The sequence below is a fragment of the Mastigoproctus giganteus genome, chromosome 1 (assembly GCF_048544385.1).
Source record: "Mastigoproctus giganteus isolate SK-2022 chromosome 1, ASM4854438v1, whole genome shotgun sequence".
Taxonomy (NCBI): domain Eukaryota; kingdom Metazoa; phylum Arthropoda; class Arachnida; order Uropygi; family Thelyphonidae; genus Mastigoproctus; species Mastigoproctus giganteus.
In genome coordinates this window covers 46,828,127-46,844,200 of record NC_143575.1, presented here as the reverse complement: position 1 = coordinate 46,844,200, position 16,074 = coordinate 46,828,127, and the positions used below count along the sequence as shown (strand labels likewise).

General features: G+C 35.0%; 1 protein-coding gene across 2 annotated transcripts in view; it reads right to left on the bottom strand.

The window, feature by feature from the left end:
* Nucleotides 1-4,086: 4,086 nt before the first annotated feature.
* The window catches only part of LOC150090764 (phosphatidylinositol 5-phosphate 4-kinase type-2 alpha-like), a 148,867-nt gene continuing 136,879 nt past the window's right edge, over nt 4,087-16,074 (bottom strand). For both annotated transcript variants that reach the window (XM_090379979.1, XM_090379969.1), the window contains one exon: nt 4,087-4,375. In XM_090379979.1, the coding sequence (XP_090236105.1) occupies nt 4,191-4,375 (185 nt within the window). In that variant the 3' untranslated portion in view covers nt 4,087-4,190. The remainder of the gene's footprint in view (nt 4,376-16,074) is intronic.

The window sequence follows — 16,074 nt, the reverse complement described above, 5'->3', positions numbered from 1 at the left end:
GGGGTCACCAGTTTATACCATATACTGTAGCGCACATTCAATTTAAACTTTTTATTTCTCCATAGCAGTACAGATCGCCACAACCTACATGACCCCTGTAAATTATCCCATTTCTTGCTTTTTATTCTGATTGATTATGATTAAAATTAAAATTTTAACTAACTTTACCTACTTTTCATGTGTACCACATGCGGTGTGTATTTCATGTCAGAAACAGAGTCTTTACCTACTTATTGCCATTTCCTCCTTTGATTTCGGTTGCAGGCCCTTGATGAAGGTTCTGAAGGTCACAGGATGAACAGCACTAAGTTACTCTTATTACTTCTCCTTTGTCTTACTCCTTTCTTTGTTCACCGTGATAGCGATTTCTGTTCTGTTCACCCTTTGTTCTCCATAATTAGTTACGAGTACCATAATGTTAGCACATTGCCTTTCTCGACTATTAACTTATGTAGCAATTATGGTCGTTGGGTACTTTCTACATATAGCAGTATCCCAGGTCCAAAAACCTTTATTATTAATATCTTAAACCGCTGCTTCCTTTAAAACATATATATATATAATACCAGTTTAATGTACTAATTATTGAAAAACATTTCACATACACAAAGTTCACTCAAGTTTACCACCGAATTCCCTAAATTTCATGCTATTAAATTGACAAGACATTAAAAAATGACTTTTAGAGCAAAATCTTGTAACAGAGTATTTATAATACTGGGCTTTTATTCTAGATACTTTAAGTTGAAATATCTCTATGCTCAACATGCCTTAATAAATAAGTCAAATGCAGTTGAGGAAATTTTAAAAACATACGTTATTATTTATACTACAATATATGACTTTGGATTCAAAACAGACTTTATCAAATACATTGGTACATATTCAAAATTCACTTAATTATATTGCTGCAACAAATTCATTCAGTTTCAGAAACAGCAGAATGGCAATATTTAATTGAGGGTAAAATGTATACAACTGTGCATAATGCATTCTTGTAACAGCATAGAGTATTCTCTAATTTAGTTTATGGTATCAAAATGTATTAAAACATACTGTTATCTTGATTTGTAATAGAGCATTAACACAAAATGGAATGTCTTATGGAAGGAATTAGCATTTTGTATGTGACCAGTACACTAAATAAAATCAAAAGAACATGTAAATTATGTAAAATTTAGCTGAGCACAACAGCGACAAATATGTAACAAATTCAAAATACTGATCAATTTTAACAAACAGAATAACTGTAAAATAGATACATTATAAATGTCTAACATATGAACAGTTCAAACTATAAGATTTAAAAAATATCTAAAAAAAAAAAAAGGACTTAATCATTAATAAAATGCTCAACTAGACTAACTAAATTAAACTGTTTTAACACAGATTTCTGAAATATCTGCAAAAAAATCTTCATATATACAATTATACAATTCTTTCCTAATTTGTAACTTTGCAGTCCAAATTGCTGCTGAACAGATAACACTACACCAAAAAATTTTCTTACCATCATTAATAGGAAATTAGGCGATAGTTAATGGAATACCTATCTCACAAGGAAAATATTTTGCTGTATACAAATATGGACAATGTGAGAATCATATTTGCAAATATTAATTGAAATAACCCTACTAGTTGTTTATTCAATAATAACTACTTATATATTTTATTTATATTAATATAGAATATTACAAAATTTCATTTTCACTATTTCACAATTACTTTTTTTGTGAACATCATACTTCAGCATTTTTATATCATATTCTAAAATAAAAATTACACACTATTAACAGCCACAAATCCAGCACATATCATATCTACCCTTTACACCCTGGCTGGTTTTAATAGCAAGCTGAAGTCAAAACATCTATCACTTAAATTCTACACAAAGTTACAAAACAATATATCTGTACATTATGTCAATAGCCTCACTGGAGTGTGTAATCATACTTAAAAATTGCATTAGGCTAAAGATAAAGACACAAAAATGTGTAAGAATGATGCACACAACTAGATTTCAAAGACTAGATGATGCTGAAGGATAATGTGAAAGATTCAAAAAAAAGAATATAACTATGAAGTAAGGTATAGCGTATAGTATCAAGAATACAGTATCAAGGTAAATATAAGGATATATTTAAATATAATATAGAAGTTGAAGGGCAATTTTCTTCACACAGGTAATATGATATAAAAAGTATAAAAGGTTGAACAGTACATTGCATGAATTTAGAAATAAAAAATTTTTGAATGGCAGTCACTCTTAGGAATACAGGACAAATAAAACAACTATATATATCAGCAGAATACTATACTAAACTAAAGTAATTAAAAAATAAAAAAGAAAATGGGAGAGAGATTACCATATACTGTAGAAAATTGTTATGGCCTTCAATTGTGGACTTTTGGGGGTTACAATTTAGGTAAACAGCACAGTCACTCTCAGGAGGTGTTCATATTTATCTCCTGAGCAACTTGATGAAGACAACAACAAATGTAGGAGGAAGGCTGGAATTGGTCTCTGGGAACTCAATGCTCATAACAATTACTATTTGTTTCCCAGCACTGCACAGTTTGTGATCACCATTACAGCCCTGAGAGAAAGCTGCATTATGCTGATTGACACTGGCTTGTCTGTTTTGAATGGTAGTATCTTTGTAGGATAATGGGAGACAAATATTAATGGGCAGAGCTTGATTCAGCTGGCTGGCTGCTAGCTCTCTGGAAAGTCTGCTTGAAGTCTTTGGGACCTCCTACTGCCGGAGGAGGGGGAGAGGATGCCAAGGTGAAGTGTAGGAGCTGAGACATTAGTAGATTCAATCCCTGCCTCCTGGAATGCCCTCTTCAACCTCAGATGCCTCCCAGACACTGTACTCTGCAGACATTCCATCTTGTACCCAACTCCTACTTAAGTCCAGAGTTACTTCTATCAACATCAGGAGGTCCCAAAGGCTCCAAGACAGAATTTAGAACTTGGCTCGCTTTCAGCCAGCCAAGGGCAGTTCATTAATGCTTAATTAATGCTAATTCCCATCACCCTATAAAGATCACTACATATTCAAAACAAATAAGCCAGGGTTGATCAGTATAGAGTAGCTTTACTTCAAAGTTCTGATGGTGATCACAGACTGTGATTCCATGAAATAGTAACTGTTGTGAGCATTCATCTTCTATAAACGTCCGGCACAAACGTTGGCCAGGGTTGATCAGTATAGAGTAGCTTTACTTCAAAGTTCTGATGGAGATCACAGACTGTGATTCCACAAAATAGTAACTGTTGTGAGCATTCATCTTCTATAAATGTCTGGCACAAACCTCCTCCTATATTTGTTGCTATTATTGCCATCAAGTTGGTCTTGGGAGGTAAATATGTCCATAAAGTTTTACATAGACTATAACCCTAAAAATTTGCTGGTGAAGGTTGTACCACTTTGGCTGTAGTGTGGGGCAATTTCCCCCACACACTTTCTTTCTTTTTAATTACTCTAGTTAAGTATTCTACTGATGTATAGAGTCGTTTTATTAAGCCTGTATTTCTATGAGCAGTTCTGCCATTCAATAAATTTTTTTATTTCAAATTCACAGTGTAGTATGCTACCATTTATACTTCTTACAAGGATATATTTGGGGCTGGGATTATGAAAGTTTTTAAGACTTATGGCAAGCATTTTTAATTTCGAAACTAAGAATGCATATGATATATGGACAAGAAATAACTGATATGAGTGGCTTCAAACAGTTTACAATATACTAAAATCTATACAGGTATCTTAAAAGGATCTTGATGACATATGACAACAACGTCAACAACAACATTAATCTTCAATACCCTTCCAGGAACTTAGCTCATTGTTTAAATTTCTGGCACATTTATAGCATATCAAAATTACTGACAGGGATATAAGCTTCATAAATATGTATTAATACTGCTAACAACAAGAACAACAACATAAGGAAAAAAAACTGTCTCAGAAATAAAGCTGATCCAGAGTAACAATCTTACCTGAGATAACTGTGTTCCTAATAAATAGGTGCATATTTCATCAGAATTAATGATTACATATTTATATATCTGCCAGCAGCTTATGTGCACTTTCCTTAAATTAAGTAATAACAAGTACACATAAAAACCTAAAGAATGATTGAGTTTCAACGATACAGCAATCGTGGCTTATAATTACAAATTTTTACACAACTGATTTACTGATAAAATCAAGAAGCCTTCTGGCATACTGATCTGGATGAACAGTGGATATTTCTGCACCAGTTCCATGCTTAACAGTTTTTGCTGCTTGAGCCGTACGCTTCTTTACACCATAATGTGTGAGCACATCGATAAGTGCCAGAAAATATACTTCACGCTTGGGAGCATCTAATAAAACAGATTAATTAAAATAGGTATCAAATGCAAAATATACACAGACATATACACACACACACAACATACAAACAAACTTAAGTGAAATCATTAAAATTGAACTTCCATTATTCAAATAAAATGGTCTAACCAAAATTCCTAATGCTTCTGTGTAATGATCAATCCATAATGCAATTGTCATTCCTTAATTACCTTTTCATTTGAACAAAATTTGATTTTTCTGTTAATACACATTCTTTTAACAAAGTTTTGTATTGTATTCTCAGAAAATTTTCAACATATATGATCTCAAAATGGCAACCTTTTGATCTGTAGAACTCCAAAAACTATAGGAAGAAAAGAAGTAACAAAACTATCAGAGTGAAGGAGGTAATATTAATAAAAAAAAACAAAAAAAAACCGTATATAGTTGGTAGAAGCAAAAAAAGAGAGAAACTGATTTTGAAATTCTTCAAATACATGAAAATCACAATAACCTGATATCAGATAGTCTGACTTTGGATAATCCAAAGTCATTAAAGAATCTACAGCCAACAGAATAAAGCTCTTCATGAATTTCTGAACATTTATTTGCAATAATGTTAACTTTCAATTTGAACATGATATTTGGCTCTGATTAATTTAGTAAAAAAAAATTAAAAAGAATATCCAATACAGGTAGCCCTCGATTTACGTCGGGGTTAGGTTCCTGGGGGTACAGGTGCAAATGGAACCCTTTATATAATGGAGTCAATCGGAAATCACAGGGTTAGGTTACGGGCAACAAAAATTTTACCTACCACTTCACATCAATTATTTTATTTTATTAGCATTCTTCATAGTTGTAGTAATAGTTGATGGAGGCATATTCATAGCCCTACACACATTAGGGTGGCTTTCATCAGATTCTATCCTCCGAATATTGCACTAGGATTCAATTAATTACTTTTACCAGACATGGCGTCTGTCTTTATTCTATTAAATTAAAAACTTTATAACACAATTTATTAATAGGACAATTAATAAAAAAATGTTAGCATAATAAATTCCCAACACGTGTAAATAGTGTAAACAAAACAACCAACTGAATGCTTCACTGCGTGGACCTTTACCACCCACATCCACGAGTGTTTACTTTGAGGGTGGGAATCTTTCTCGTCTCTGATACGAATGCGCTAATTGCTGTTTTGCTCGTATTGTCCTAAATCATGTGAACAGTGCATGATACATAGCACAGTACGATGCTGATAAATTTTGTCTGATGATTTTAAACTTTCAATTTATAAAAAAATTGCAAAAAAAAAAAAAATAAAAATGGCGTTGTGGTTAGTGATCAGTGCTATTGTGAATTGGCACAAATCAGTCTAGTGCAAAATGAGGGCTACCTGTAATTGCTGAAATATGAAGTTTGTTTCTAATAATTAGATGAGCTATGTTTGTAAACTGTTTCGACATAAGACATGAAACATGATGCTAAAAAGGTGTAAGCAAACTGTTCATGTTTATCTAGTAATTGTGTAGTTAATAGTTAAACTTTGTTCCGTAGGTTGCCATTTACATTTTATAACAGTGTACCAAAATAAATCTAGATGAAGCAAGAATAAAAAATCCAAAAATAAAATATAAGACATTAAAATATAAAACATGAATTGTAAAGGAATTTGGTATTCCACTATTAATAACAAATGTTATATGACAATCAAGTCCAAATACATTCGCTAATAGTTAAAAATATCAACAAATAAGTCAATCAGTATAGGATATTTTATTAGTAATATCTTTCATTTCCTGTGCAACGTGGCTTTTAAACAGTATATTAGATTGACATATCCTTTCATTCCATTAATGAAGACCTCACTACAGATCTGGTCATGAGCTGTTTTAAAAAAATATAATTTTTCTGATTTTTTTTCTCACCTGTTATTGTTGTGGTCTCATATCTGAATTTGCTAATTTATGTTAGAAATGAAAAATAAAAAAACGTTGCTCATAAGAATTGTGGTTACTACCATCTTATGAAACTTATGGAAGGGTAGTCTCACCGTTGGAAACATTTCACTTGCTTCTCAGTTTGTTATTCTGCATAATGGATATACAGCTTAAGTAGAAATAAAAAAACGTTGCTCATAAAAATTGTGGTTACTACTACCTTGTGAAACTTATGGAAGGGTAGTCTCATTGTTGGAAACATTTCACTTGATTCTGCATAATGGATATACAGCTTAAGTAGTTGCAGTTCATATTTAATGCATAATTTGAAATGTTCTTGTCTGTGGTACTGTACTTTCTGAAAGTACTATCTTTATGATCTCACAGAAAATACTTGGATTTCTAAGTCTTTATTTGTGCACTGTACACAGATTAGTTGACAGAAAATGTGAAAGTGGACTTCATTTATGCTTCAGGCTTGGAAGTTTACTGCATGTTATTCAGAAGAGAACAATCTGGGAAACCTGCATAGTACTCATCTATGCAGATTTCTCAGGTTGTACACATATGCTATTAAAAACACTGAGCAGAGAAATTTCTTTGTTAGGAAGCTGGTCACTAGTTTTAATGCTAACTGACTTCTCATTGTAAGTTTTCATTCCTCACCTATTGAGTGAATCTGAATAATTAGTAACATGAAAGGAAGAAAGTAAAGAAAACATCAGCAATTAGTTTAATTAGCACTTTTAAAGTCTTATACACTTAAATTAAGTCACCATGTACATGCCTAGTTTCTACAGACTGCAATTTATAGAACCTCTGTCTTTCTTAGTAAGAATATTCTTTTGTATCCACAGCACTTGTTGTTCATCTCTGCACTTGTTGTTCATCTCTGCACTCTTTCCAACAGCTTTACATCCCTCCTAAAACAAGGTTTCCAAACCTGTATGCAGTATTGCAGATATAGCCTAACCATTTCCTTAAACAATGGAATAATCTCTTCTCAGTCGATACTGGTTGTTGGACAAGTTCCTGTATGTCACTGAGATAAACCCCATAAGCTGTAGAGCAGCTTATTTGCATGGATCAGACAATTTCATTCCATACTTATTACTCCTACACTTATTCCTTTTTTGTCATTAAGTAAGCAGAGAAAAAAAGCTGTGTCAGTAGCACATTAATGCAAGAATTATTTCTGAAGATGTTTATTATGCATGTGCATTTGTGGTTCTGTGAAAGTGTTGTGTGTTATCCTAGAGTTAGGCTTCAACATAGCTAGAACAAAATGTCTTTGGTTCTTGCTAGACAATTTGTGTCAACTAAACAGACTAGTCCTCTACAACATCAGCATATTCTCATCTATCTTCTGGAAGATGGACCTAATCATGTATTCAAGAAAAATTAGCAAATGTTAGATAAATACTTTGACAACTACTTGAAGGTACACGCATTTACATTAATTTATGGTGGGATTTACATGCTGGTACTATCTACAGAAATACTGGTTTATTTATTATTATTTTTTTTGTGATTCTGAAATTACAAGTAAATGTTTTAGCTCCATATTAGTTCTCCATTTTCTAGTGCATCAATACTAAGTAAGTTGTATCGCATATAAATTTAGAACTTAAAGCTTGAAGATACAGAAATCTATACAACTAAATAAAGGTAGTGCATTATCATTTTTTACTTAGCTGTACAAATGGAAACAAACAAAATTTGCAACAGATAGCATCATACTGTATCTCATATCGTGAATCTATTCACAATTAGCTGCCCGACTTTTGCACTTCGAATAAGTAATATTTTCCCAGAAAAAAAGTGCTACTTATTCAAGGTACACGTCAGGCAACTTGCTGAGGAGGAATTAATAATAACAACATATATATATATATATATATATATATATAAAAAAGTTCACCTATGTTTTACCATTTCTTATATGTATTTGATATTCTGAATTGAACAGTTGCATTGTTTTTCTCTAGTGTCAATATTCTGGTAGCAACTGAAGGTTTTAGGTATTTGTGCATATGTATTCATGAGTGTATACCAATAAACTGATATGTAAGAGCCTATAATATTTGTATAATAAGTTATTGTATTTATTTATTATATATATATTTTTTGAAGCTTGCTATGGAAACCAAATGAAGGTGCAAGTTATCCCCAGCCTCATTCTGCTATGTTTGTAGATGTTATATAGGTCATGGTGATGTCAAGTTTTGCAGCACAAATGAAGCCTGTTTTGGAATGCATACAGGTGATCCAGACAAGCTGTGGGCACCTCATGTCCACTGTAATAGCGTTCAACATTAAAGGAATGGTTTGTGGTTATCGTAAGTGTATGGCTTTTGCTATCTCTTAAATATAGAGAGCCCACTTTTGTACAGTGAATATATGAAAGTTTAAAAAGTCTGCACACTGAAAAGTTGTAATGTATCCTAACATACTATTCTCTACTGCTCCAGTGCCACACAATGAATACCTGCCAAGTTCCAATCCATATTCCATGAGTCTTCAAAACTTGCGATAACTTCAAAACTCTTTACAATTCAGAAGTCCATTCACGTAATATGCCACATTTCCTGAATCAGCAATAATTGGTTCACTTCATGAGGGACTTGATCTTAACCAAATCAAATGAAAAGTTCCTGACATCTTGTTTATAAGGGGGTGGAATCTACTTGATCCCAGCTGCAAGATTTCCACACAGAAAAAGAAACGTCACTTGTGTAAGTTTTTATACCACTGCAGAATCTCTAAGTTAATGTTTGATTTAATTTGTCTTTATGAAGAACAATTATCTTTTCATAGACATTTCAAGTAAAAGTTGTGATGCTTCATGAAGAACAATTATCTTTTCATAGACATTTCAAGTAAAAGTTGTGATGCTTCACGATATACTCTCATCAATTCCTGTTGCAGCCTGTGTTCATATCAGTGGGTATGGAAACTCCCAAAACTGAACTTCATTAGCTTCAAAATGCTGCACAATCTCATGACAACACCTCAAAGAAAGCTTCTTAATTCCCAAAACATTTACCACAATATCATGAGCTCACTCATGGGAGATGTTGAATGTTTTCAATGTTATTTCATGGTCTTGAATGATGGGTCACAAATGGCACCCACATTTGCAGGTGTTGACACAGTAAGAGGCCTCCCACTGCTGGATGCATCTTCAATACTGTCTCATCCACACTTAAATTCTGCAACCCAACCCAGTTTTTGAATGTAACATACAAAGACAAGGTTCCCCCTAATGCTTGTTTTCATGAATTTCCTTCAGTGATATTCCCTTTAAATGAAGGTACAGGCAACCCCTGTATAACACGGTACTTCTACAACATGGTTTCATTCTAACACAATTGATAAAGTCCGGCAATCCTCGCACAACATGGTATTTATATAACACTGTTTCACTTTAACATGGTTAGAGAATTGTGGCAACTTCACACAACATGCCATTTTTGAGCTTTTGTGCAAGGAAAAACCTCTGCTATTATGTTGGATGTAATTTTTCAACATTTCCAATTTTTTGTGAATCTCTGCTTTTGGCTAGCTAATCGTTAGGCAAAAAAAAAAAAAAAAAAATACTGGGAATTGGACTTGTGGAAAAACTTAGATTTCAAAGTTTTATTACTATTGGATAATGTGCCAGGCCCTCCAAAAGTTGAAGTAATGTTCCTACCAACTAGTACAACTTCTTTAATTAGATCAAGGCATTATATCTACCTTTGAAACTCATTACAATGGATTTTGGAAAAAATTTATTCCAAATTGAAGTGATGGATGCATGGAAACATTTTTCAATTGTGAACTGTATCAGAATCATAGCTTTATTGCTCAAAGAAGTAAAACAGTCAACATTAAATGTATGGCCAGAGTCAGTTCATTCAGAAAATATGGTCAAACAGACAGAAAATGGAATCTGTGCAATAGTAGAACTTGCTAAGTCGGTAGAGGGGAAGGTTTTGATGATGACTAGTGAAGCCCTAATGGGTAGCACGGTTGGTAGAATCGCCATCCCCCACTCATCTGGTGGAAAATACCAGAGTTCGAATCCAGTCAATGACAGGAGGAATTCTTACGAGTCTTTTTCACAACAATGCTGAGTTAGTCTCAGGCGAGAGTAACATGGTTTTTCTCCTGGAAACTTGGGTTTTTCATTCAGAAAAATATAAATTGATATCAGAACACATGCAATTTGAACACACAGAGCAACATAGTCTTAGTCGCCAATGTTCCTAAAAAAAGATTACTGAAGATGATTAAAAATTACTGGTAGAAAAAAGGCTGGTGAAATGGATTTGGGAAATGGCATCGAAAGTAAACCAAATCAGTTCAGAGGATGATAGTGTAGATAAATTCTGAAGTTCCAAATTTTACACTAAAAAGCATATGCACTAATGACATCAAGAGTAGGAGACCAGCGGAATTACTTAACAAGTACAGGTCACTGTTGAAAAAAAAGCCGTGAATTAGGGTTGAATTTGAAAGTGTCTGCAATTCTGCCCAGACAGACACGATAGGAGGGAGTATATGATGAGAGCCCTGTCGATCAATTCGGTACTGGAAGGATTGTGCAAAGGCTCAAGGGGTAGAATTTTTTTTTCCAGCCTGGTCTGTACTTGTTAACAGGAGAGACTGCTTCTACAGGGATGGGATACACTTAAATAGAAAGGGTGCAATAATGTTTGCTGATGCTATCGAGGCAGTGTTAGGTGGGTCGGAAAACTGATAGATTGGGGGGATACAAGGACTAATAGATTAACAGTAGCCACTGGCAGAGGTGAAAGTGATTCTTGCACTGCTTCTATTGGAATGAGCCGCAGTTTGGAAAATAAGATGCAGGATATTTCAGAGACTGCTGGGAATCATTGGGGCACAAATAAACACATAGGTTGTGTTAGGGTAGCTAAGAAAAAGAACAGGTGTATGTATACTTGCATGTACACCAATGCTAGGAGTTTAGTAAATAAATTTGATGAATTTGAGGTATTGCTCAAAACATCAAAGGCAGATATTGTGGGGATTTCAGAGACGTGGTGTCACACAGATATAAGGAATGCAGAACTGGAATTTGGGGAGTACAATGTCTACAGAAAGGATAGACAAGGGTAGGAAGGGAGGAGGGGTTATGCTATTAGTTAAGAAATACATAAAATCCAAGGAAGTGAAGCCAGTCGACATTGCAGTGTCGAGTCAGTTTGGTGTGACATAAGCATTGGGAGATCAAAATTGAGAGTAGGAGTGTGCTATAGTCCTAATGACTCTGATGAGTGTAATAAGAAACTGTACGACAAAATAGTGGGCCAGTAAATCAGAGAGTCTTATAATGGGGGATTTTAATTTCCCAGATATTGACTGGAATTTGGGGGCTGGTCACTCACACACTAGCAAGGCTTTTGTGGATTTATTGGATGATTGTTTTCTACATCAGCATGTTCGGGAGGCAACTAGAGGGAGTAATACTCTTGATTTGATTATCAGTAGTGATTCTTCATGCATTAAGAATCTGCAGGTAAATGAACCACTAGGGGGCAGTGATCACAGTGTGCTGAAGTGGGATTTACTCAAAGAGGTAACTACCATTAGGGGTAAAGGGAAGGGTTATTGCTTTCGTAAAGGCGACTACGATGGACTGAGACAGTATTTAAATTCTTTACAGTGGGACCAACTGATGATGTTACCAACAGCAAATTCAAAATGGGAAGCATTCAAAGAACTTATCTTGGAAGCTACTAGGCTTTACATACCAACTAAGAAATATTGTTCAAGGTTTAGGCCTAGGTTTAGGCCTGTCAGATGAACTAATGAGACATATGGCAGAGAAGAAAAATGCATGGGATACATACAAATTAACACGTGACACAGAAGCCTATGATAGATACAAGTTGATCTGTAACTAAGTTACAAAGGAGGCTAGGCAGGCGAAGGCAGATTACGAGAAATCTTTGGCAAGGGATGCAAAGAAAAACAGCAAAGAGTTCTTTACTTATGTAAACTCTAGAAGGAAGGGAATGAATCAGATTGGTCCACTTGATATCGATGGGTCAACTGTTGATGATCCTGCTCAGGTAGCTAACAAACTGAATGAATATTGTGCATCGACATTCACACATGAGGAGTTATTCAGCGAGGGGAATGCCAGAGGTGTATTCAACTCTGGCAGTAAGCTAGAGAATCTTGTAATAACTGAGAGTAAAGTGGAGGTGAAATTGTTGAAAATAAATACAAGAAAGGCACCTGGGATGGATGGGATCTATCCAGTTATATTAAAGGAGGCAGCAAAGGAAGTAAGCAAACCCTTAGCCATAATTATGAGAGCTTCCTTGGACTCAGGGGAAGTACCCATGGACTGGAGATGCGCAAATGTGACCCCAATTCACAAAGGAGGATCAAAGGGCGACACAAGTAATTATAGACCTGTTAGTTTAACTTCTGTTCCTGGAAAATTAATGGAGGCACTGGTTAAAGAAGCACTGCAGGATCATCTAGACAAGACCTCAGACACAGCATGGTTTTGTTAAGGGGAAGTCTTCCCTGACCAATTTGATTGGATACTATGATGCAGTCACAAAAGAACTGGATGCAGGGGGAATAACTTTGATATTATATACTTGGATCTTAGAAAGGCTTTTGATACTGTTGCACATGGAAGGCTGCTGCACAAATTGGAGGCAAATTGCTGCTATGGATAAAGGGGTGGTTGAGGGGGAGAAGACAGAGAGTGGTAATCAATGGACACTGCTCATCGTGGACTAATGTTATTAGTGGAGCCCCTCAGGGTTCAGTATTGGGTCCATTATTGTTTTCTGTATTTATAAATGATATTGATGATGGTATATCAAGCTTAATGTCCAAGTTTGCAGATACGAAGGTTGGCAGGGTTGTCAAGGACACTACTGACACTATGCTACTGCAACAGGATCTGGAAAGGTTGAGCAGATGGGCTGAGAGGTGGCAAATGAAGTTTAACATTGACAAATGTAAAGTACTACATATGGGAAACAGCAACCCCAGAGCAACGTATCAACTCTGTGGTACTACACGGACAGAGAATGAAAGGGACCTGGGGGTGGTTGTGCAGGCAGATATGAAGTTTTCTGAGCAGTGCAGATGGGCTGCAAGAGTAGCTCATGGTGTATTGTCGATGATATATAGGAATTTTTCTAGCAGGGATAAGGAGGTGATTATTCCCTTGTATAAGGCAATGGTCAGGCCACACCTGGAGTACTGTATACAGGTCTGGAGGCCTCATTTCAAGAAGGATGTAGAGCTGCTGGAACGAGTACAGAGAAGGGCAACAAGATTAGTGAATGGAACAAAGGGGTGCTCTTACGAAGAAAGGCTTAAGTTTTGCAAATTACAGTGTCTGGAGACTAGGCACCAGCGAGGTGATCTGATAGAGGTGTATAAAGCCTTGAATGGTTTGAGCATGCTCAATGCTGATGGGATTCTTCCTCTTGCTCAGAATAATCACCTGAGAGGGCATAAATTCAAATTGAGAAAAGACAGATGTAGGATAGACATGAGGAAATTTGCCTTTAGCCAGCGGGTGGTTGGTTGGTTGGTGGAATAGACTTCCATCCCTTGTCATGGAAGTTGACAGCCTAAATAAGTTTAAGGCTCGGCTGGACAGGTATTTCGAACGAACAGATGGGTGAAGTGGAAGTGGTTATTTTTTTTTTATTTTTTTTTATTTATTTTTGGCTGATGCTGTATAAGCTTGCTTTCTTGCAGCAAATGCCTCTACTAATGCTAAATGCTAAATATGGGAAGACAAACAGCCAAGCAATTAGAATCTTATTTTTTGAATTCAGATTTTTTGACTGAAAGGAGCCCAAAGTTCAAAGGGGAGAGCTTCTAAAATGCTTAGTTCCATATGATGAAATTACAAAGATCTATCAAACAAAAGCAAAGAAACCCAGATTAGTGATTTTTTAAAGAGAGCAGAAGATACACAAAATCTTGGTGTATTTTTGTCAGTTTTGTTAACATTTTGTTAACGAAATGGTGTATTTCTGTTAGCTATTGGAACGTAATACCTCTCTTTTTGTACTGATTCTTAGTCCCGTACAACACGGTTTCACACTACACGAGATTTTACAGGAACCTAACTACCGTGTTATACAAGGGTTACCTGTATTCAATGACTGCAGTGCTTGATTCTCTCAACAGTCACCATCTTCATTCACCTTCTACACTTCATGCCCTCTACAATGGAAAAGAATATAGTTACAAACCTGAAATTGTCTATGAACATGCAAGAAGAGTCACAGCACAAATTGGCAATACTGTCTTTCACAAAAACCTCTGCAATCTGTATTGGACTAAAACCTTTTCAACCACCCTTGTATATACAGTATACAGCAGTAGGAGAATGAAAAGTATAACTGTTATACAGAATATGTTTCAGAAAGGACATTTATTTCTTGTAAATGGGTACTGAATTTGTAATACTATTCATTAAACCTTTGGTTATATGTTTTTGTGATTACTGCTATATGCTATCTCACATCATTGGCACTGGCTTTCACAAGAGCCCTACACATATGTTTGGTCACTGATTTAAACAAAGGCTTAAATAAACACACACCTACCTTAAAGATGGCGGTTTATGACTGACCTTTGGTTATTTAGTGTCTTTTAATTTTGCATTTTACATTATCATCTCCCCAGGATTATTTTGCATATACTTTATTTTTCCACTGCTCCCAACTTAAGAATTGGTCCACAACAATACCAAGCCCTATCTTAAAGGAAAAGAATCTGAAAAGCTGCCTTTATTAAAACAAATTGTTCACAGATATCAAACATGAACAAGAGGCCAATCCCTATCTTTAACTAACTTAACCTACCTCTACAAAACAGAAGCAACCTCCCATTAATCCCACCCCCACTCCACACCAAATTCTTCCAGTTTTTCCCCAGGATTATTTTGCATATACTTTATTTTTCTACCGCTCCCAGCTTAAGAAGTGGTCACTGTCAAGATCTGCAATCTAACTTGATACAACTTATCCAAACAGGCTCCTGGTCTTAATCTCTCATGAGATAACTGTGATCCCAGATGATCAGATGGACTCTCCTTTGTTCTCCTATGAAAACAATTGAATCCAGACCTCCTAAAGATATTTTAATCCTCCTTATTTTTGTTCAGAATAGTCACCACATTTAAGGGAATATTTTTCAATCTTTGCTTACAAAGGGGATAAATGATTCTCCATAAACTCTCTCCAGCAGGGTTTTGTGATATTTTATCTTTTATGAAATTATAATGCATAAGTACTCAGTTTTTTCTCTTTTAAGGGTGGGCTAGAGGGAAAAGTGACTTTACAAGAGGCAGAAAAGTAATATTTTGTCAGGTTGGTTCAAAAGAAGTAAACATTTCTTAAAAAAATTAAAGTTGAATTAACACATAAGCAGTGTTGCTCACAAAACTATGAAGAAAAACAATGGCAAAATGTTTTGCTCACTACTGACTAAGATTAAGACTACCTCCTTTAAATCAAGTTTTTCTTTCAAGGTCTGTGTGCTCTAATTTTGGCTAAATATGGTTTAAAAACTGTCTAATCCAATGTTCCATTCATTCTGAAGGAACACTGTTAAAATAAATTGATTCCTGATGAATCCATTTTAAGAAAAAAATATGTTAGTTTATAACTGAACAATGAGATACAGTTGTCAAGATTTGATTTGATTTTGATTTTTGTGGCGCAAAAACAGCAAGGTTATAGTGCGCCAGGAAAAGGTTAAAATATAAAAAGGTAAGACTG